This window comes from Diplotaxodon limnothrissa, linkage group LG8 (assembly GCF_057381915.1).
Source record: "Diplotaxodon limnothrissa isolate DT_005_m linkage group LG8, D_limnothrissa_male_GT1.1, whole genome shotgun sequence".
Taxonomy (NCBI): Eukaryota; Metazoa; Chordata; class Actinopteri; order Cichliformes; family Cichlidae; genus Diplotaxodon; species Diplotaxodon limnothrissa.
Genome location: NC_140603.1, coordinates 10,522,085 through 10,542,620, shown reverse-complemented (window position 1 = coordinate 10,542,620; position 20,536 = coordinate 10,522,085). Strand labels below are relative to the sequence as shown.

Below are 20,536 nucleotides of genomic sequence, written 5' to 3'. Positions count from 1 at the left end.
AGATGAGTTGCTTGACAGCAGCAAAGCTGGCAGCTTGTTCTGTTCTGGCTTCTAGACTGGAGTGCTAGCGAAATATCTGGAAAATATTTGTAAGGAAAAGTGTGCCAGGAGTTGACAGCAACAGTCAGAATTATGGTAAAATCAGTAGCGTTAAACATAAAAAGTCGCTACCCGGTATATTGTTCCAAAGTGGCGCCTCCTGTCTATTTGTTCTCTTCTGTGGCGAAAGTGCGTCGAAAGCTCGCAATATATCCTGGGAAATGAAGTTGTATTTTGCGATAGTTCATTAAAATGCCTCTTAAATCACGCTGTCTTCGTAAAAAATTATAAATGAAACTTAAATACATATTCACAGCGGTATCCATTAAGTGTGGCGGCGATAGATATTTAACTAACCCCTCGACTGTGGAAAAAAACCACCCAAATTAAATTAACTTCCGAGCTGAGGCCTGAGGTGTCATATGATGCAGAAAAATGGCTGCAGTGCAGTGGTAAGATGTTGTCTTCTTATTTTACAAACGGTTTATTAACAACTTAAATCTTTAGTATTTAAACACTGAGCCACGCCTGAGCACACGCGTGTAGCGTAGATACGATTGTCGTGCGTTTAATGTTCAGTTAGCGTCGTAAACTAAATGTCAACTTTTTTCAGGCTTGCAACATAACATTAAAGACGAAGAAGCTTTTTATGGTATTATTATGACTGTGACTTTGAATCAGACGCCTTCTTCGGTTACGGTGTAGATTTGGCTTATAACGACATTTTTCCCTCCTCGTCTTTTCTGACGATTTTTCACTAGTTCTGCATTTGCCTTGGGTCATTGTCACTGCTGGCCGCAGATACCTGGACCCTACAGAGATTGTACAGGTAGTCAAACTCCTCCAAGATGGCATATTAATACGTGCCACTGCCACAAGTTTTTGTATGTCTTCTAGCACAGTCTCAAGAGCATGGAGGGGATTTCAGGACACAGGATCGGAGAAGGTCCTTAACCAATCAGCAGGATCACTATCTGCTCTTTTGTGAGGAGCAGGATGAGAACTGTCAGAGCTCCAGCAGGACCCTGGTGTCAATGTCTCTGACCAAACAATCAGAAACAAACTGCATGAAGCTGGCTTGATTGTCCAGCATGGTCTAGTGGGCCCTGTACTCACTGCACAGCACTGTGGCATTTACACTGGCATTTCCCATAGAGTACCAGACCTGGCAGGTCCACTGGCACCCTGTTCTTTTCACAGATGAGAGCAGGTTCACCCTGAGCACATGTGACAGGCATGAAAGAGTCTGTAGAAGTTATCGAGAACATGATGCTGCCTGTAATGTTGTTCACTGTGAGTGGTATGGTGGGTGGTGGCTCAGTAATGCTTTTGGGAGACATATACATGGATGGACGTGCACTCTAACTCTACAGGCAGTGACACCCTGACTGCCATCAGGTATCAAGATGAAACCTTTGAGCCCTACATTGGTGCAGTGGGTCCCAGATTTCTCCTGGTGCACAACAATGCCCAGCCTCATGTGTTGAGAGTATGCAGGCAGTTCCTTGAGGATGATACCGATGTCTGGCTTCCACACTTGCCTGACTTAAATTTAGTAGAACACCTCTTGGACTTTGTTTTGGTCCAACTGCCTCTGTCAGGTTGCACCTCAGACTGTCCAGGAGCTCAGTGATGCCCTGGTCCAGATCTCGGAGGAGATCCCCCTGGACACTATCCATCATCTCATCAGGAGCATTCCCCAACATTGTTCGACATACCTACAAGCATGTGGGGGCTATACAAACTACTGAGTACAGTTTTGAGTTAGTGCAATCAAATTTTGTGTGTTTTGAAGCTTTTAGCCATCTGTAGGTTGATAACGTACCATCCTTTCACTCCTTACCCATTACACAGTCCTTATCAGTGTAGATATCCAACATATTTCTCAGAAATGTAGCAGCCATTCACTTTCCTGTACGTTTATTTCTCCAGATTCTTTTAGACTTTTAATTATGAACCACAGACGATGAAATCAGACATTTCTTTGTAATTTCACACATTCTATGCCTTTCTTTCACAGAGTTGTGCCATAATTAGTTTAGCTTTGTTTGTGTGACTGGGTCATGTTCGTCAGTGCTTTATCAACGATAGCAGGACCAAAAAGCTGTCTTATCTCTTTTGCAACCAGGCGTTCGCATGGCCGCAACTATGACACAGAGCTGCAGAGGTGTCGTCTTGAGGCCGCTCTTGTCGATTTTGGAGACTACCACCCACTCAAACCCATCATGGTATCAGTGTTGAGCTGCATCTCTATTCGCTTTAATTCACTGAAAACATGCAGAAACCTTGTTGTGGTTTTTTTAATGGGCCTGTGACAGGTTTGACCCTCTCTCAATCCGTCCAGGTGACCGATACAAAGACCCGCCGTGGGACCCGCAAAGGCAGCACCTCTTCCTCTTCATCCTCCTCTTCCTCAGCACCACCAGACCCTCTGAGCTCCATGCTGGACGGGACCGACCCCCTGTCCATGTTTGCCGCGGCCTCGGCCAGCGAGACGCCACCCATGTCCCACAGCAGCTCCACAGGAGTCAGTGACTTGGACAAATGTAAATCCTGAAGCATGTGCTCATTTGAAAGTGACACTAAATAAAGATGTGCTTTCAGGACCTGGGGAGGAGGAAGAGAGAGAAGGAAGAAGAGGCAGTGGGACCAGATTTTGAACCTTGGTCACTGAAGCGAGGGGAAATCCTGGCCAGGTTCACCACCACCGAAAAACTCTCCATAGTGAGTCCTCTATCGTAGCAGCAAGGCTGTTGTTATGCTTACCTCTTACCCAAGGGCCTGCTGTCTCATAATTTAATGCTGCTTGAAAACATAGTGGAAATGAACCTGATGGCTTCACCAATTAACAAAATATTCAAGAGAGTTTAGCACTTTTTTGATGTTCTAAAATTTAATTATAATTTGTTTTTTCTCCATAGAATCTGTTCATAGGCTCTGACAGAGGTAAGAGCAACCTGTTTCTATCACATATAATGATTTCAGAAAATTTCTGAATGCTTTCAATGTCTATAGTTATCTGTCGTATCGATAAATCCTGTGACAGCATCAGAATATATTCATTTTACTACCTAAATCCTTTCAAATTGCTTTTTTCTGTCTATCATAACCATAAATGGCAGCAAAAACAAAATGGGCAAACAAAAAGAATGTCAGCATCACTTATTAAGTTGTTATTTGGTCTTTAACTTCACAACTTATACATCACTTCCTGTTTTCACTAGGAAAAGCCACCAGTCAAGGATCGGCTGTTTCAGAGAAGGTTCGCACTCGTCTGGAGGAGCTGGATGATCTAGAGGAGGTAGGCGTCCCACTGTTGGCTGGCCTTGCATTATTCTTTCAAGAAATACGATGGGGGATGTTATTGGATCTTCTTGCCTGTGTGTGTGTGCAGGGCTCCCAGAGAGAGCTGCTGAACCTCTCGCAACAGGATTACGCCAACCGCATCGAGGAGCTGAACCAGTCCCTAAAGGAGGCCTGGTCCTCTGACCAGAAGGTCAAAGCCCTGAAGATTGTCATCCAGGTAATGTTTATTTAATTGGTGCTCATTTTAACTGGTGTCGCCTTAATAAATATCACCCCTGATCTGTGATCTGTGCTGCAGTGCTCCAAGCTTCTGTCCGACAATTCGGTGATCCAGTTCTACCCCAGCAAATTTGTTCTCATCACTGATATCCTTGACACATTTGGTCAGTAAAGATTTTTTTCCACAGTTGAACCTGAACAATGTGCAAGTTTTGTGACTCGGGTCCTTGTTGTTTGCAGGCCGGCTGGTGTACGACAGGATCTGGACCATGTGTTCAGACCCACGGCCTTTACCAGGTAAAGTGGAAATGCTGACAATCAACTTAAAGCTTTAAATTCTTCAGAGCATTTAGACGATCCTTGCACCTTCTGAAGTCATGTTGGATTGATTTAGTTTTTGTTAATTCACATTTGACTTTTGTTTGCCACCTCAGATAATTTCACAGTTGAAGATGTGAATGACACCGCAAAGGAGACGTGCCTCAACTGGTTCTACAAGATCGCCTCCATCAGAGAGCTCCTTCCCAGACTGTATCCTTCAACACCCTCACTCAGGATTTCTGTTCATAGTCTGCTTTTGGCTGGAGTTTCATTCACTCGCAGACCTGGTTTTAAAATCAAGTTCAATTCAGTTTTATTTACATAGCACCAAATCTCAACAACAGTCACCTCACCTCTCTTTTAGCAGGAAGTAACCTCCAGCAGAACCAGACTCAGGGAGGAGCACCCATCTGCTGTGACCGGTTAGAGGTGTGGGGAGGGAGACAGGCCAAAAACACAAACTTTGAAAGAGAACCAGATATTAATAATAACGATTAAATGCAAAGTGGCTCAGCTATGTATGTTTGTAAGTAATTTGTATGTAAATTTGGTTCTTTAACCTCGTGATACAGCTATGTTGAAGCTGCCATTCTCAAGTGCAACCGGTTCCTCAACAAATCGTGAGTCCTCACAGTTTATCAGCTGGTTTCCACAAGGATTTTTCTTTAGAAAACGTAAAGATTTAGCAATAATATTTGGAAAATGTCATTTTAATAGCTGTGATGCATCAACCATGTTTGTAAACTGGAATAAAATCGTTTGACATAAAGAAAACACCATCTGTCCTGCCACTGTCCGCAGCGGCATTCAGGAGACCCTTCCTCGGTTGAGTGCCATGGTCAGAGGGATTGGAGACCCTCTGGTGGCTGCATATGCCAGAGCTTACCTCTGCAGGGTGAGATGGACTCTGCTCGTCTTTCCTTAATTTCCCTACCTTGCTGATTGTGTTTCTGGGGTGTCCTATTTAGGCTGTTGTTGCTACATCTGCAACCCACTGTGACCCCAGCTTCTCTCCTTCATGTTATGACTTATTTCTGTCTCCTGTCGTTTGTCGTTGATGCCTCTTTTTTCTGAGTGAGCATATTGCAACTCCTCCTGTCCAGATCAGTTGCCATAAAAAAATGCTGCAAATGCATGAACATTGCTATTTTTGACTTGCGCTGTTTACCAGCTTTGTAGGTTTTGTTTGTTTGACACCTATATCCTTCTTTCCAGGTGGGCATGGAGGTGGCCCCCCACCTGAAAGACAGCCTGAACCGCAACTTCTTCGACCTGCTCGGCACTTTTCGACAGATCAGCAGCGAGAACGTCCGGGCCCAGCTGGTGCTGCAGAGGGTGGAGATGCCCGAGTACCTGACACTCTACTCACCTGCCATCAGCTGGATCCTGCAGTGTATCGCGTACAGAGCTCCAGAGGTATTTACTTAGACTTTATTGAAAAAGTGGAGCTCGGTGAGAGCGTCGCAGGGGCACAACCTCAGTGATGTTTCTGCTTTTAATGCTGCTTGTGTTTCTGTTTCAGTCTCTGCTAACAGAGATGATGGAGAGATGCAAAAAACTGGGAAACAAGTGAGTGCTTTAAAATTATTAGTAGCTGTTTCTTGTCATGTGATTTACCTGGAAGTGTCACGATCCTTTTATTTCATAGAAATGACCGTTATTAGCATGGGTTTAGCTAAAGTTGTCACAGAATGTATGGCACAGCACTAATTCATCTTTGCTTTCCCACAGTGCTTTGCTTTTGAATTCAGTAATGAGGGCGTTCAGGCCAGAGTTTGTTGCAGCCAGAGCCACAGACTTCATCGGTATGATCAAAGACTGCGACGAGGCCGGCTTCCCAAAGGTCAGAGAACGTTTCATGTTCACTGCATCTTTTTTCTTACCTTGGTTAAAAACAAAGAAGTCATCTTCTGTTTATTGGATGTGGGGAAATAAGTACAAGATAAAAAATACTTATGAAAAACAACTTGGCAGTAACACAATTTAAAATATCCCAGAGCAAAACAGCTTGGAAAGGGAAAACAATTACACCACAAAAATCATGTCAGAGCTCAGTGAATTAAAGTCTAAATATGGACACAATAAGGAGCTCAAAGCTAAAATGAATGCAGGTATTGTTGGTATGAGGTCAGTGGAAATGAAACTGATGTGCTCAGCTGTATGTGCAGGAAGTGATGCAGAAGGTCTACAGCCACAGTTACATGGCCTCTGCATCAGCTAATGGAGGAATCCAGACAGTGTGTTGATTCCAGCTGGATTCAAACAGCAACACTGATGACAAATTCTCTCCACTCCTTTCCCATGATGATGGCCAGATCTGAAACCTCTCTGTTTCCTCTACAGCTCCTCCAGGATTATAGTCAACACAATCAACTGGTGAAAATTCCTTACTGCCAATAATTTAATGGGAAGGTTTATAAAAGCTGAAGAAAAAGTAGTCATTACACCTTCACATAATTCACAACGAGTATGAAAAATCAATCTCATTGGGTAATAAAGTCATTAAAATATATAAAGGATAGAGGCAGATGTTCAGGTCATTGTCTAAATCTTTTTGGAATGAATTTTGTCTCCTTTTCAGCATCTGTTGTTTGGCTCTCTGGGTCGCAGCCTGGCGTCTGCCGATCCTCCAGAATCCGAGAGGCTGACGATCCTGAATGAAGCCTGGAAAGTCATCACCAAAGTCCGCAGTCCTCAGGTTCTGAACCGCTGACAGTAGTTTTCAAAAGGTCCCGTTATTCCTGCCAGAATGTTCCAGATTGTTACTGAAAATCTCATTTTGGTTTGCAGGACTACATCAACTGTGCTGAAATCTGGGTGGAGTTTACCTGCAGACACTTTACAGTGAGTAGAAAGCAGTCAAACACAAATTTTATTTATTTATGTTTTGGAAATGCACTACCTTTCTTAATCCTCTCTCTGCGTGACTGTCAGAAACGGGAGGTCAACACGATTTTGGCTGACATCATCAAACACATGACCCCTGACCGAGCATTCGAGGACGCCTACCCTCAGGTTGGTGCACGATGCTTCCCTGAATCTCTGCTACTCTCCATCCTCCTCTTTCCTTCTGCTCTGTACTAACTGTCTCGTGTCTGTTCTGCGTGTAGCTGCAGTCGGTGATCAGGAAGATCCTCACCTACTTCCACGACTTCTCTGTCCTCTTCTCCATGGTGAGCTTCTACAGCTTGAGCTGCAACGATGAAACTGTGATTCCAGTGCCATAAGTCGAGCTACATTTTCAGTTTTTGCTCTTTTCGGTTCTTCAGGAGCGATTCCTGCCGTTCCTGGACATGTTCCAGAAGGACAGCGTGAGGGTGGAGGTCTGCAAATCCATCATGGAGGTCTTCATCAAGTAAGAGTTCGTTAAAGTCATGAGATTATTGAGAGTTGTGGCAGAAACGTTGATGTTTCGTATTGATGTTCTACTCTGTTCTCTGGCCTTTAGACACCAGGTGGAGCTCACCAGAGACCCGGTGATCCTCAACGCCATGCTGCACATCTGCAAGACCATGCACGACTCTGTCAAGTAGGGTATTCGTTTGTGTGTGTTATACAGACGTATGCTACTTTCATATCTGTGACTTAAAGTCGTCGTTTCAGCTGTGTTCGTGCGGTAGCGCATTTATTTTTCTCTTTGTCTTGAAGTGCTCTTACTCTCGAAGACGAGAAAAGATCTTTGGCTCTGCTGATCATCGGCTTCATCCGCATGGTGAGATTATCACATCTATTATATTATGTCAACAACAATCACAACTGCTGTTTCGGCCTCTTGTATTGCATTGTTTTGATCTGCATCTGTTGTTTTTGTTTCAATTTTGGGGTTAAAATTTTTTTCTCTGCACTTCAGGTTTCCTTTGGTCGTGACTTTGAGCAGCAGTTGAGTTTCTGTGTGGAGGCTAGAGCCACCTTCTGTAACCTGGAGCCTGTCCTGGTGCAACTCATTCATGTAAGCCTGTGTTTGGCATTTCAGCATTAAGTGACAGAAGCCACAACGCCATCTCCTTCATGTAACCTTGTCGTTTACAGACGGTGAACCAGCTGGCCATGGAGACCAGGAGGGTGATGAGAGGGAATCACTCCCGCAAGACCGCTGCTTTCGTCAGAGTGAGTCCACACATGCAGTCTCTAATCATTTCACATCACCGTACGTTCCTCTTGGATGACTTTTTAGCAATGCCAAAGGAAAAGTCAAAAAACCACAGACTGTATATAAAAGACAGTCAACATTAGCATTTTGGCTAATGCTAATTTATCACCTAATGCTAGCAAGCTTTTTTTATAGGCCTGTCTTACAGAAATAACATTGCATGAAATTTTCCTCTCCCTCTCTCTTTTAGGCATGTGCCGCCTACAGTTTCATCACCATCCCGTCTCTCAGCAGCATCTTCAGTCGACTCAGCCTCTACCTGTTGTCCGGTCAGGTTGCTTTGGCCAATCAGTGTCTGTCCCAGGGTAAGTAGCTGTCTCATTCGAGATTTAAGTTTAAGATTTAGTTGATCAAAACTTGTGTCCCTAATGTTTTTACTGTATTGCGATCATTTCTGTTTCTCTTGTCCTTCCCACGCCTTTTCTGACTCGTTCTCCACCTTCCTTCTTCCAGCCGATGCTTTCCTAAAGGCAGCCGTAAGCATTCTTCCGGAGGTTCCTCGCTCCATCAGCGTGGAGGGAAAACTTCGCTCTTCTGAAAGCTTCCTCGTGGACTTTATCAACAGCTTCTTGGCAACGCTGCTGGTTATCCCGGTAAGGTTCATTACGGTTCAGAGGTGGGTTTACAGGAGACGGACCACACCTGTAATCGCCCATTTTTGTCTCAGTTCAGCTTGACAAATGTTTTGATTTTTGTTGTTGTTGTCTTTTAACAGGACCATCCAGAGCATGGGGTGCTCTACTTAGTCCGGGGTCTGCTCAACATGGTCCAGGATTATACCTGGGAAGACAACAGCGATGCAAAGGTGCGGGTTTACATCAGTGCTCTGCCCCTGCTGGCAGCCATGAGCCAGGAAACCTATCTGTACTCTATCCCCAAAGGTAACGGCACACACGTAAACACTGAATTTACATCAGAGAGCTCTAACAAAGACAGACTTTTACAGATTTTCCCCAGGCTAATTTCTGTAAGCCCTAAAAGTTAAGAGTTTCACGCGTTGAGCTTTTACTTGTGACGTTTCCTGTTCTTGTCACATGTACAGTTGAGGACAGTGCTGTTTTCAACAAGTCTCTCACACGTCTCCAGAGGGATTCCAGTCCATTCTTTTTTTTTTAAGGAATCTCTCAAGCTCTTCTTTATCTCTCTATTGCCAAGAAAGCTATATTTTGAAATTGGAAATCCAAAAGATCACTACTCCCGAACCACTGGATCAGTCTTATTACAGAATACGTGACTTTAGAGAGAATAATGTATTACCACAGAAATAATATATCTTCATTTAATGACATCTGCTACATGCTTCTGACTTATCTCGGTTTGGATCAGACGCCAGGGGCTGAAACCAAGCACATCTCCACAAACACACAAACTTACAACTTACTGTTGTGTATCGTAACTGATCGTCCTCAATCTTATTAAGATTTTTTATTAACATGGTTATTAGATATTAGATACGTGTGTGTGTGTGTGTGTGTGTGTATAGATAGATAGATAGATAGATATATAATTTATTTTATTTATATATAGAGATATATATAATTTATTTAATATTATGTATTAGCTAATGTATTACTATTACATATTACAATGTTTTAGATAGACATGTAAATACCCCACAAATAAAAAGCAGTAGTATGTAGTAGTAGTAGTATAGTATAAATATACTAGTAGTATGTTTAGAAATGCTAAGGAAATGAAAAAATTAAAGTCCCTTGTTCTGCAAATTCCACAGGGGGGTAATAATTCTGTCTTCATCTGTAGTAAGACAGTGAGGAGTTTTCCCCGTTAATCTAATTATTCTGTTTCCTGGCTCAGTGGATTCTAATGACACGCTCTATGGCGGAGATCCCAAATTCCTATCAGAGATCAACAAGCTGTGTGAGACTCTGATTGGACAGATCCTCGACCACCTGAAGACACTCGGTCGTGATGAGGTGAGGATGCGGTGCTTAGATGTGTCTAAATTCAAAAACAAAAAGCAACTGCTTCCATGGCTGAAGGAATTATTTTAAAGAAAAATAATCTGGTTTTAGTGAAAATCCAGATTTCAAGCTTGCCAAAATCTGGATGCTGTGTAACCAAAGTTATGCTGCCTTCATGTACATGTGGGAATGAAAACCAAAAACTGGAAAACCACGCTGACATGCATTTCCCACTCTCTTGCAGCAGAGCACACGCCGCCAGGGCGCTCTGGCCTTCTCCCTGTTTGGTGTCCTGCTGGCTCACGGTGATCTGAGGAACAACAAGCTGAGCCAGCTGGCAGTCAACCTTTGGAACCTCAGCCACAAACATGGATGCTGCGAGACCCGCACCTCCGTGAGTTCATGTTTCAGAGCTCCGAGGCCCACTCTGTACACTTTAAATCTGCTGTATTTGTGAATGCAGCCTCACTGACTTCTCATCTTTGTCTGCTGCAGGTTCGGACTCTGGAGTTCATCAAACATCAGACTCAGCAGCCGGACATGACTCATCTGTCAGATATGGTCCAGAGGCTCACGCTGCAGTCTCGCACCTGAGCTCCACACTCAATGACGTGTTACACTGCTCAATTTAAATTTGTGTAAATAAAACCTAACAAAGGAATTTTATATGCCTGTTTTCTGTGTCTTGTGTAGACTTTTATATAGTCTGAGTACTTGAATCAGATCACCTTGACACCTTTAGTGTGTTGACTGTCCAAGACTGCAAGACGGTGGCCTCCAGCTGAGTGATTTATTCTGCAAATGACACAAACAGCCTCCCACCAAACTAAAATAGGCCTTGCTAGGGGATAAAGGACCCCACATACTTTTATCAGGAGCTGAACCACCACCTTTAAACCTCTGATAAGCTGCAGCCTCACAGCCCAAGTTAATGACACAAGTTTAAATGGTTTCACAGAGAAACTCCTCTGTCTCGCTGGTGCTAGCTGTTTTACCAGCTTATAATTTTTGTAGTTCCCAGTGCTTGCAAATAAATAACAACAAGGAAGCCGTTTCACATTCTCACACTCTTCTCAGTTGTAGTTTATTTTCTTATTTAGTGACAGCTGAAAAGTCAAACACTTCGCTTTAGCTCTCAAAGGACAAAATGATCAGAAACAGCAGCAAACAGTCGTGATGACGCTCACCGACACACACTGCAGGCCTTTGGTCACACACTTCTTCCTGGTAACAACAGGACACATCTGACTAAACTGACTTTCAGGTTAAGAAAACAAAATTATTTTTTTCCCTTTGCTTACAAAACTCAAAGGATGCTGTGAAAAATTAACACTGAATAAAAATGTAACTGACAACACGGTAACACGTGCTTGGATGTACTCGCCTGAAAGTCATTTTGGCCTGAATTTCCCTTTTGGAAGGTGGACCCGGATCTGTGGGGTAACAGAAGCCAGCAGGATGAACCTAGTTCTGAATGTTTCATGACTAACAACAGCCGTTTAAATAGGAGGATTTCTGACGACAACTGCAGAAAGAAATGGTCTCTCTCCAACACGAGATAAACACTGACGACACGGAGCGTCTACACTATTCAGTCTGTCCCTCTGCAGCTGCCCGATTCTGTGGGGAATGTCAGTAATGATGTGTTTCAATAAATTATTCTGACTGCTATTTATTAGCATACCTACTGTCTTCATTTTATTTAATATACTTAAATGCAAAAAACACAAAAACTGAAGTTCCCCAGAAATTAATGTATTGAATTATCAGACCATTTAATGTTTGTTTTTTTTAATGTATTTCATTGGTTATTTGCTGTTCTTTTTATTTTATTATTAATATTGGCCTTTTAGGACTTCCACAGCCCAACACCTAACTACATAAAAGTAAACTAGAACAGCCCTCAGAGAGCAGAGACGCTTTATTTTTTTGCAGTTTTAAAAAAAGCGACGGAGATGTGGATTAAAATCTGTTTCTTTGCTGATGGGAAGAAAAATGTTTAACCAAATAAAGATTACTTTACACTGGAAGACCTGTAGACATTCCAATTTTTCTGCCATTTATTGAAGGAAAAGTGTTGCACACCTTTTTCAAATAATCAGGGCTGAAAAAGGTGTTTTCAGATAACATGGAGCACAATTGGGACTTCGAAAAACAGACTGACAAGACCTGAAGTTATCACAAGTCACAATGAGAAGTTCTCAATGTGAGTAAAAGACAAGAACGCTGTGCTCTCCGAGGGCCGATGACTTTAACACTGATAAGCAGCAGCTACTGAATGAATCATGCTTCTTATTTCGCACCGACTGAACTGATGTTTCACCGCCTCCAAGAAAAACCTGGTTTGGACCTAAAACAGAGGCGCGAGAACGAGAGTGAAGCAGCTGGTTTAAATATTAGCAATTTACAACATGCGATGCAAGTTTAAGTCTAACAAACGTTCGTTTCACAGTGTCCGATTTCGCTCCTTTCATAAAAAAAGGTCACTTTTGCAGCTGTGTAAGTGCTTTAAAATTTGATGTCTTGCAGTTGGAACAAAAAGTCAAATCCGAGGGTTTTTTATTCTCTTTTTTTGGGGGGGGGGGGGGGGGCAGAATTCATCTTGGAGATTTAAAGCAACTCAGCAGCAGTTCAGCCAGCATAGGGCAAAAAGTTGAACCACACAACAACGGAGCCATTTGATACAGACAGCTGTGTGTTTGCAGTAGTGTTACACAACAGAAATGACACTGCAGAATGGTTTGTTTGGTGGATGTTTAAGGTGCAACGTGACCTCTGATAATAACTTCAGAGCTCTGATGGGGTTTGTTTTTTTTTTTAAATGTCCATTAAACCGCAGATGAGATGCTGAAACCTGACCTCAACTAAAAAGCATAATTTAATATCCTACTGAGAGAAGAAGATGAAGAAGAAACCTGTAACGGAATAAGTTGAAAAACGCCAACAGCAGCTATACCGTGGCAAGTTGGAGACTTGCTGTGAGTCAACTAAACCCTCTTATCTGCGACATTATGTCATGGAGACAGACTTGTGATGCTGTCCTCTCCACTGAGACTCCAACTACCTCCTAGGAGCAGGTTTTCACAAGCAGAGAGGACAGTTGTGATGTCTTGTTTAAAAATCTTACACCCTTAAAGAACAAAAATGATGATTAAAATAATTGTATATAACAGTTCAACACAAAAACAGTTTGCAGTTTGGCGTTGTCAGTCCAGGCAGTGCTGACGGGGGTGTTTTTTTGTATTTGTTTGTTTTGCCGGTCCAATAGTTTTTCTTTCTTGCTTTTTTTTGACTGGATGATTTGAGAGATGATGTTTCTGTTAAACAGCACACCTCTGAAATCACAGACCACCACCGTGCCCTGACCCCGCGGTGGACCTGAAGGAAGGAGGCTGGGTGGTCTTATTCATTATTTTTCGTGTGTTTGTTCTTGATTCCCTCGTCCCAGGCTGCGTGCTCAGTCTAATTCTATGGGGCTGTCCTCTGGAGGTTCTTCAGTTCCGTCATCCTCCTCACCCGAACCCATCAGGCTGTTCAGCAGATTGCCTGCAAGGTGCAAAACAGCAATCATCATTCTTTCAAAGGCTGCTGCAAAGCCAACTGAGGTGAAATAGGGCTGTGCGATATATCGGGATATGAGATTTTGGTCATAAGACATCTATCGTCCCGATAATGATATAAATCACAGAAATGTAACATTTTCTGTAAATTCTGTGAATCGCAGGCAGCTCGACTTGTGTAAAGTGTTTCCAGCTGGGTGTCGTGTAGCTGGAGTCGAGTGTTTTAACTGATGCATCAAACTATACATTTTTAGACATAAGTTGTAACAGCCGCCGTTTCTTTGAGAGTATTTATTACACGGCGTGCTGCGGGAAAAAGCCTGTTCTAACGTTTGAGTCTAACATTTATTTTTTAGCACCTGACGGCTTTTTGCTTCTCATCCGTAAGTACTCTGCATACTTTTACGTGACTCAGTTTATTTTGAAAAGTCTCAACAGAATCTTGAGCTTTATTGTGAAAGGTTTATGTGGAAACAAGCAGACACGCAATGGTTTTACTGTCATTGTTGCTAACAACAACGCATAAAAACAGGCGCTTGTCCCTCCGTAGTGTGGTTATATTAAACATAAGAGAAAGAGAGAACTTTAAGAAATTAATATAGCCGCTACAGTGACCATCAAAACGATGAAAAAAATATTGCCGTAAACAGTTTATTTTGCGACACCACGAAACAAACTATAGCGTAAAATGAAACGATAGGTGTTTTTATATCATCATCCGATATATATCGTTATATCGAACAGCCCTAAGGTGAAATATATCTTTATTTTACTGACAAGGAACACAAAAAACAACTGCAGGAAAACATTTAAACTTTAATAATTTAAAAGATTTGGATTAAACATTTCCAGCGGTAAGCTGAGCCATCCATCACGGTCTCCATTTCTGCTCTTTCGTATTTGGCCACAAGCCTCCTTCTGTCAGAGCATCTGCCACCTTATTAGTCTCCTACTTCAAATTCCAACAGAGACGTAAAAAAGAGAAATAGAAATCTCAAATAGAAACGGATAAGGTTAATATCCAGCTTTTTAAACTGTTTTGGTGGTCTGGTGACACAAAGTGTTTATGTCCATGTGGCCACTGAAACTACAGTGATGATATTCCCCTCATTTTTTTTTTTAAACATACAAGTTCCTGGGGGTTAAAACCAGGTCAGACAGCCTACATTCTACATGGGTAAGAGTCACGACTACAAACAGTTCCTTTAATTAAGCTGCCTGTTATTTTACATCTTGTCTAATAGCTTTTGAAGCACCTTCATAAATGATGCAGACGCTTCAGGTAGTTTCTTGGTAGCATCACATTCAAAAGTAGCTGGTGATGAAAAACATCGCTATCAGTTTTTCTCTTCATCTTGCTGGTAAGTCTATTAACGTGTGTGTGTATATACACATCAGTTGTGTTTGCCAACTCACCTAGTAGTCCGCCATACGATGGGGACTGTTTGGGTGGAACGCCAAAGAAAAGCTGTCCTATTCTGTCGAGATACTGAGGAGTCACAAAAATGTCAAGAGAGAGAGGAAGAGAGGATTACACCTGAGTAGAGTCTGTGTTTACAGGCAGTTTAACCCCATGATGCGACTTCAATGACAGACTTTCTCCAACATCTTTAACCAAATGAATTCAAAGGTTAAGTTAGCCTAGTGCACATGGCGTAGTCATTTGTTACATACATTCTGGGCAAAGACAAACAGTAGAAGCTGCAGCTCAACACTCACCTCATTATACATGGGATCCCTCTTCAGGGAAGGCTGATATTGCTCACATAACACTGTGAAAACTGTTAATTTACCCCTAAAGAAAACAAACAAAAAGCATCTAAATGATGAAAACAATTCACTGATATTTTTAAGCTTACTTCTGTCAGGCATGATAAGCAAACTCAACAATCCCAACATCTGTCCTCACCCGTCCACTGCCAGCAGCAGAAACCAGATAAAGTTTAGTAGAGGCTGCACGAAAGGAGGGCCCCTCTCTATGGACGGGTGTTTCTCTGTGTACGTGCTGAACACCACGGAAGCGCTGTTTTTGTTCTTTAAGCAGAGGAACCTGGAGGGTTTGAGAGTTGAGAGAAGAAAGGGAGAGTTATGGAGATGGCATGATAATAAAGGTAAATGATGCTCAAAGCCTCTTTGAAGAAATGGCTGACAGACTAAAAATAGATGCAGCTGCTGGTCGACATGTTGGAGATGGATGCGTCAGTACCATTTTCTCCATTTCTACCGCTTCTGAACACCGACACTATACTCAGTACTCCTGAGGGGTAAACTGCAAACCAAGCTCCACACAGCTAGGCTTTTTTGCATTTAGCTGGTTCAACAAAACCTAAATCCCCCGTTTATAACAGGAATCACTAGCACTGTCATCAAATTTCTCTGTTAAGGTGGAATTTCTGTTTCAGACTCTGCGCTTGGTCACTCACATAAAAATGCATGTCATGTGACTCTTCTGCACAAAAGGATTCCTATGAGTGCCACCTACTCCAATCAGAAACATTAGAAAACCACAGATGAATTGCCCTCTAACCTAATAACTGGTTGTGTTATCTTTGGCTGCAAGACCTGCAATCAAGCATTTGTCATAACTGCCTGTTTAGTGTCATGCCCAACATCTCAATCAGATTTTAGTCTGAACTTTGACTAGGACACTCCAAAACCGTGACTTATTGAGTTATTTATTCATTTATGTTTAATCATTCAGAGATGGGATGCATAAGTGTACTTGAGCTTCAAGTCATGAACTGATGGTCGAACATTCTCCTTCAGGAGAAAGCAGAATTCATGGTGCCATCAGTTACAGCAAGTCATGCAGGCGCCAAAGCAGCTCCAGACCATCACACTACCACCACCATGCGTGACTGTTGGTATGAACTTTTTATGAAATGCTGTCTTAGTTTTACCACAGAATATTTCCCAAAAGTCTTGGGGATCATCAAGATGTTTGTTTTTTTTTGAAAATGTGAGACTTTGTGTTGTATTTGGCCTCCTTGGAGCTCTCTCTGATGTCTTGATCAAACAGATCTGGGGTTTAGCTAATGAAATCAAACTCAGCTTTCCAAAAAACAAAACAAAACAAAAAAAACCCCACTGTTAAATTTAGCTCGATGACCTGGATGACTGAGAACCTTCACAGACTTAAATTTAGCTCCCTCCCCGTTTCCTAATTTTGCATCTGAGAATGTGACAAGGTGACAGTTCACTTACTGTAGGACGGCCTGCGCCACAAACATGTCAACCTCACTGCGGAAGCCTCGTGATGCTGAATACTCCACCAACATGTGTGCACAGCCCTCCCCGTCAGAGGAATGCAGGAAGTGATAACGAGACTCACTGTAGTTTTGCTCTGACGATTTAAAAGAAAAATACAACAACATCTTAATTTCCAAGATGGCAACATCAGGACAGTAATGATGTAGCAAGCAAAACAAAACAACGTTACCAGGAAAGACACCAAACAGGATGTCATTATACACAGAAGATGTCATGCGAGCATAATTAGTCAAGACGGACTGATACAAGGAGCAAATGCCCCGTGTTTCTAGAATAAGGACACACTCTGACCTTGTGATATGACACTATGTTTTAACACATACAAAGCTATTGAATTTTAAACCCAGTTTCAAAAAAGTTGAAACACTGTGTATAATATAAATAAAAACAAAATGCAGGGATTTCATAAACCCACAAACTCCTTTTATTTAAAATAGAATAGCCATTGTTTGAAATGAAAAAAAAAATGCACCATTGTTTTAAAAGATTAGTTCATTTTGAATTTGATGGCAGTTAAAATGTCTCAAAGGTGTTTTAAAGACATTGGATGTTGCACCCTTTTCAACAAAAATGTTGGAAAGGGTGCAACAAAAGGCTGGAAATGCAAGTGGCACAAAAAGAAACAGTGAGAGGAATATTTTCTAAACTAACTGGAAAGCGGTCAGTAACATGATTGGGTTTTAAAAAGGGCATCTTAGAGAAGCAGAGTAAAGTATGTAAAGATTGGCAGAGTTTCACCAATCTGCAAAAAACAGTCTACAACTTGTGTAACAATGTCAAAATAATGTTCTTAAGTGTAAAGCTGTGAACACTTTGAATATCTCATCTATCTGTACAGATTTTAGAGCAACATATGCTCCCATCTGGATGTCTTTTACATCGAAGGCCTTGCATATCTCAGTGAGACAATGCCAAACTGCAGCTACTACTACTACAACAGCATGGCTCCTTACTAGAAGAAGATGTAGGTGGTGAACTGTCCTGCCTGCAGTACATTACACTCTCACCAACTGAAAACATTTAGTGCTTCATGAAGCAAAACTTCAGCAACAGTCAGGACTATAAAGCAGCTGGAATCTCTATAAGACAAGAATGGGACCCTTTTGCTAACATTCTCCCAAGAGTCAAAGAACTGCTCTCCTCAGCTCGAGGAGACTTGTTGGAGATGTGTTGCTGCCGTCAAATTCAAAATGAGCTAATATTTTTCTTAAAATAGTTCTTCTCAGTTTAAACACTTGATATGTTTTCTATGTTCTATTGTAAATAACATATGTACTTGTGTGATTTGTGAATCATTGCATTCTGATTTTATTTACATTTCACACAGAGCCCCAATTTTTTTGGAATAGGGTGTTGTGTGTCTTCTCTGAGTAGTCTAGACATCATACACACCCACAATTAAATCTAGTGTGTATGTGCATCGAAACATTTTGTATGTTTTTTATTGATCAAGCCAATCAGCCATTGACAAAGTGTGCAATCTGGCATTAATTATTACTTTGCAGTCATGGGTTCACTGTTACTAATCAATATATCTCACAGACTATCAGTAAACCGATGGTGTCTACTGATATCTTAATACGTACATTTAAAAACCTTCTACTCTCTGCGCTACATAATCAACATGATCAACTTTTACCTTTCCACAAAGTGACAGCAAGCAGCTGGTGTAGTTTTGGATGACCCAACTTGCCAGACCCTCCTGTGGACCATTTCAAGGCTCTGGAAACAAATGCTACTCTCTCTGGAGAGTTCTGGTCCATCTGGCTGAACAGGTTAGCCAGACATTCTTAAAAAAATAAATAAATAAATCAGAGAAATATAAATGAAATGCCCTGTTGTGCAGACTTCTTTGACTATCATGAGGATTTATTGCTACATCATTTGCGATCAGTTATACACACAGATAGAGAAGTGAGATTTAGCTGATCAATTATTTATTATATGAAGCACAAATCCACAGTTCAGCTATTGCAGCAGTTAATGATCAGGATATGTTTGATAAGCTGCACATATTCTATATGTGATTTTAGTTTGGTAATATTTATTTCAATAGAAAAAATGTATTTACCACTATTTACAAGAAGTCTTGTAGATGAACTTTAAAACACAAAGTCTTGCACCCACCTAATATTTCATCTTCAACTTTTGTCTCAGATTTCTCCAAAACCTCCAGCACCAGCATGGACAGATCTGCTGCGCTGTTTTGCTGCAAACCAAAACACAGCAAGTGTAATTTTTTTTTTTTTTTTTTTTTTAAATCTACACCGTCAGGAACTGTCTGGAACTTGGGTTAATGATCTACTATAAAATATTATAATTACACAAAACAAGTCAATTATTACAGCCAAAATTATTTGCTTTCTAACAAACTCAGTGCTGCATGTACCTGGTTGTAGCTGAAGAAGAGCAATGCTCCGTTATACATCAGCTCCCTGGCCTCCGCATGTTTCCCCTGTGACATGTACCTGATGCAAGACAGAGTATCAGTATTACACAAGAGATGACACTATCCGTTTCCAAGGCACACTAGCTCAGTCCTGCTTCCCTTCTTTTTCACAGCAGGTATCAATGAAGGAAAACAATATTTTAGACTCCCTTTATTTCCAGGTGTTAACACTTCAATCATGAAAACCAGTGAATGAGCAGGCCAACACTCACCCACTGTGAGAGAAAGAACGTTTTCAAATTGGATTCAAATAGGTTTATAGCACCTTTTTTTTTTAAATTAAAAGCTGGTGATACGGAGCTAAGCAGTATTGCACCTTGACTAATAATGTTATTGCACTAAATAGAGCTCAGATTTCATAGTGTTGGAGCAGGGAGTTAAGACTGAGCTTTTATGACAAAAACTGGAACACTCAACAAACGCTTAGGCTTATTCAGGTCTCTAAATGGACAGGCTGTGAATGAAGACACGTTTGCTAGCGTTAACACGTCCAGCCATCTCGGTCCAGACCGCGACAGTGCAGAATGTTGCTAACTGGCTAACTCAGCCGGACATCTTCAACTAACAAGTTTTTGCAACCTCAGCAGTTACTAAAATAGTTAGCCGCTAGATTCGGTTATGTACGAATAAAGAGACTTTCAAGTTACACATAAAAGCAGAATATCTGTGGTAGGCATTGTCCGGGTAGCTAACTACACTTCAGCCATCAAAAGCAAACACATAGCTGGCTAACTAGCATTAGTTAGCAGTCCCGTTTTGAGACTAGATGGAAAACGCGACCGTCCAAACAAACACAAGGATCACGAAGAGTGGGTGGGCCCGCTGTGAAAGCAGACCAATCACAGACAGTCAGGTGTAGAAGCAAGGTTGACAGCAGAATGATCTGGAACAGGCAGGCCTCGAAGCCAAACGGCAATTATAACCGAATGAACAAGCGTAAAAACGAAGTCTCACCTAAAAAATAAAGTCCTGTACATCTGATGTGCTTCATAATAATCCCCCTTTTCTACGCTGGCTCGCAGTTTTCCTTCCACCCTCTGTACGCCTCCACGGTTTCTGGCACTGGAGCACCTCAGAGACTCCTGCTCCGACATCGTTGCTCCTCCGTAGCAGCAGCAGCACACCCAGCGACCGTTGACAGGGTGAACCCGGAAAGCTTTAAACTTAATGGACCCTCGTCGCTTGCCGTAGCTGGTGTATCGCAGTAGGTGTAAATATTATGGAAGCATGAAAACTTTTGAAACCTTTTTGTAACCAGCAGAGGATGCTTGAGGCAACACGGTAACGAGGTTAATTGTAG

The 20,536-nt window shown here is 41.9% G+C and overlaps 2 protein-coding genes across 2 annotated transcripts; one reads left to right on the top strand and one right to left on the bottom strand.

Moving 5' to 3' along the window:
* The first annotated feature begins 448 nt into the window (after nucleotides 1-448).
* Nucleotides 449-10,610, top strand: vps35l (VPS35 endosomal protein sorting factor like). The gene is made up of 30 exons (XM_085360454.1): nucleotides 449-491; nucleotides 2,168-2,267; nucleotides 2,384-2,566; nucleotides 2,644-2,763; nucleotides 2,961-2,985; nucleotides 3,264-3,340; nucleotides 3,434-3,562; nucleotides 3,644-3,728; nucleotides 3,805-3,861; nucleotides 3,999-4,095; nucleotides 4,458-4,505; nucleotides 4,687-4,780; nucleotides 5,101-5,301; nucleotides 5,408-5,454; nucleotides 5,617-5,728; nucleotides 6,467-6,583; nucleotides 6,676-6,729; nucleotides 6,820-6,900; nucleotides 6,996-7,058; nucleotides 7,155-7,240; nucleotides 7,334-7,414; nucleotides 7,534-7,597; nucleotides 7,736-7,834; nucleotides 7,915-7,992; nucleotides 8,226-8,340; nucleotides 8,489-8,628; nucleotides 8,751-8,916; nucleotides 9,851-9,969; nucleotides 10,202-10,351; nucleotides 10,453-10,610. Exons 1-30 carry the CDS (start codon nucleotides 475-477, stop codon nucleotides 10,549-10,551), a joined length of 2,904 nt encoding a protein of 967 aa, XP_085216580.1. The 5' UTR covers nucleotides 449-474; the 3' UTR covers nucleotides 10,552-10,610.
* A 1,926-nt stretch (nucleotides 10,611-12,536) lies between these two features.
* Nucleotides 12,537-20,356, bottom strand: get4 (guided entry of tail-anchored proteins factor 4). The gene is made up of 9 exons (XM_085360453.1): nucleotides 20,191-20,356; nucleotides 19,177-19,255; nucleotides 18,915-18,996; nucleotides 18,427-18,576; nucleotides 16,722-16,860; nucleotides 15,427-15,567; nucleotides 15,237-15,312; nucleotides 14,934-15,006; nucleotides 12,537-13,503 (listed from the first exon to the last, which is right to left on the bottom strand). The coding sequence occupies exons 1-9, from the start codon at nucleotides 20,328-20,330 to the stop codon at nucleotides 13,415-13,417; spliced, it is 969 nt and encodes a 322-aa protein (XP_085216579.1). The 5' UTR covers nucleotides 20,331-20,356; the 3' UTR covers nucleotides 12,537-13,414.
* Between the last annotated feature and the right edge of the window lie 180 nt (nucleotides 20,357-20,536).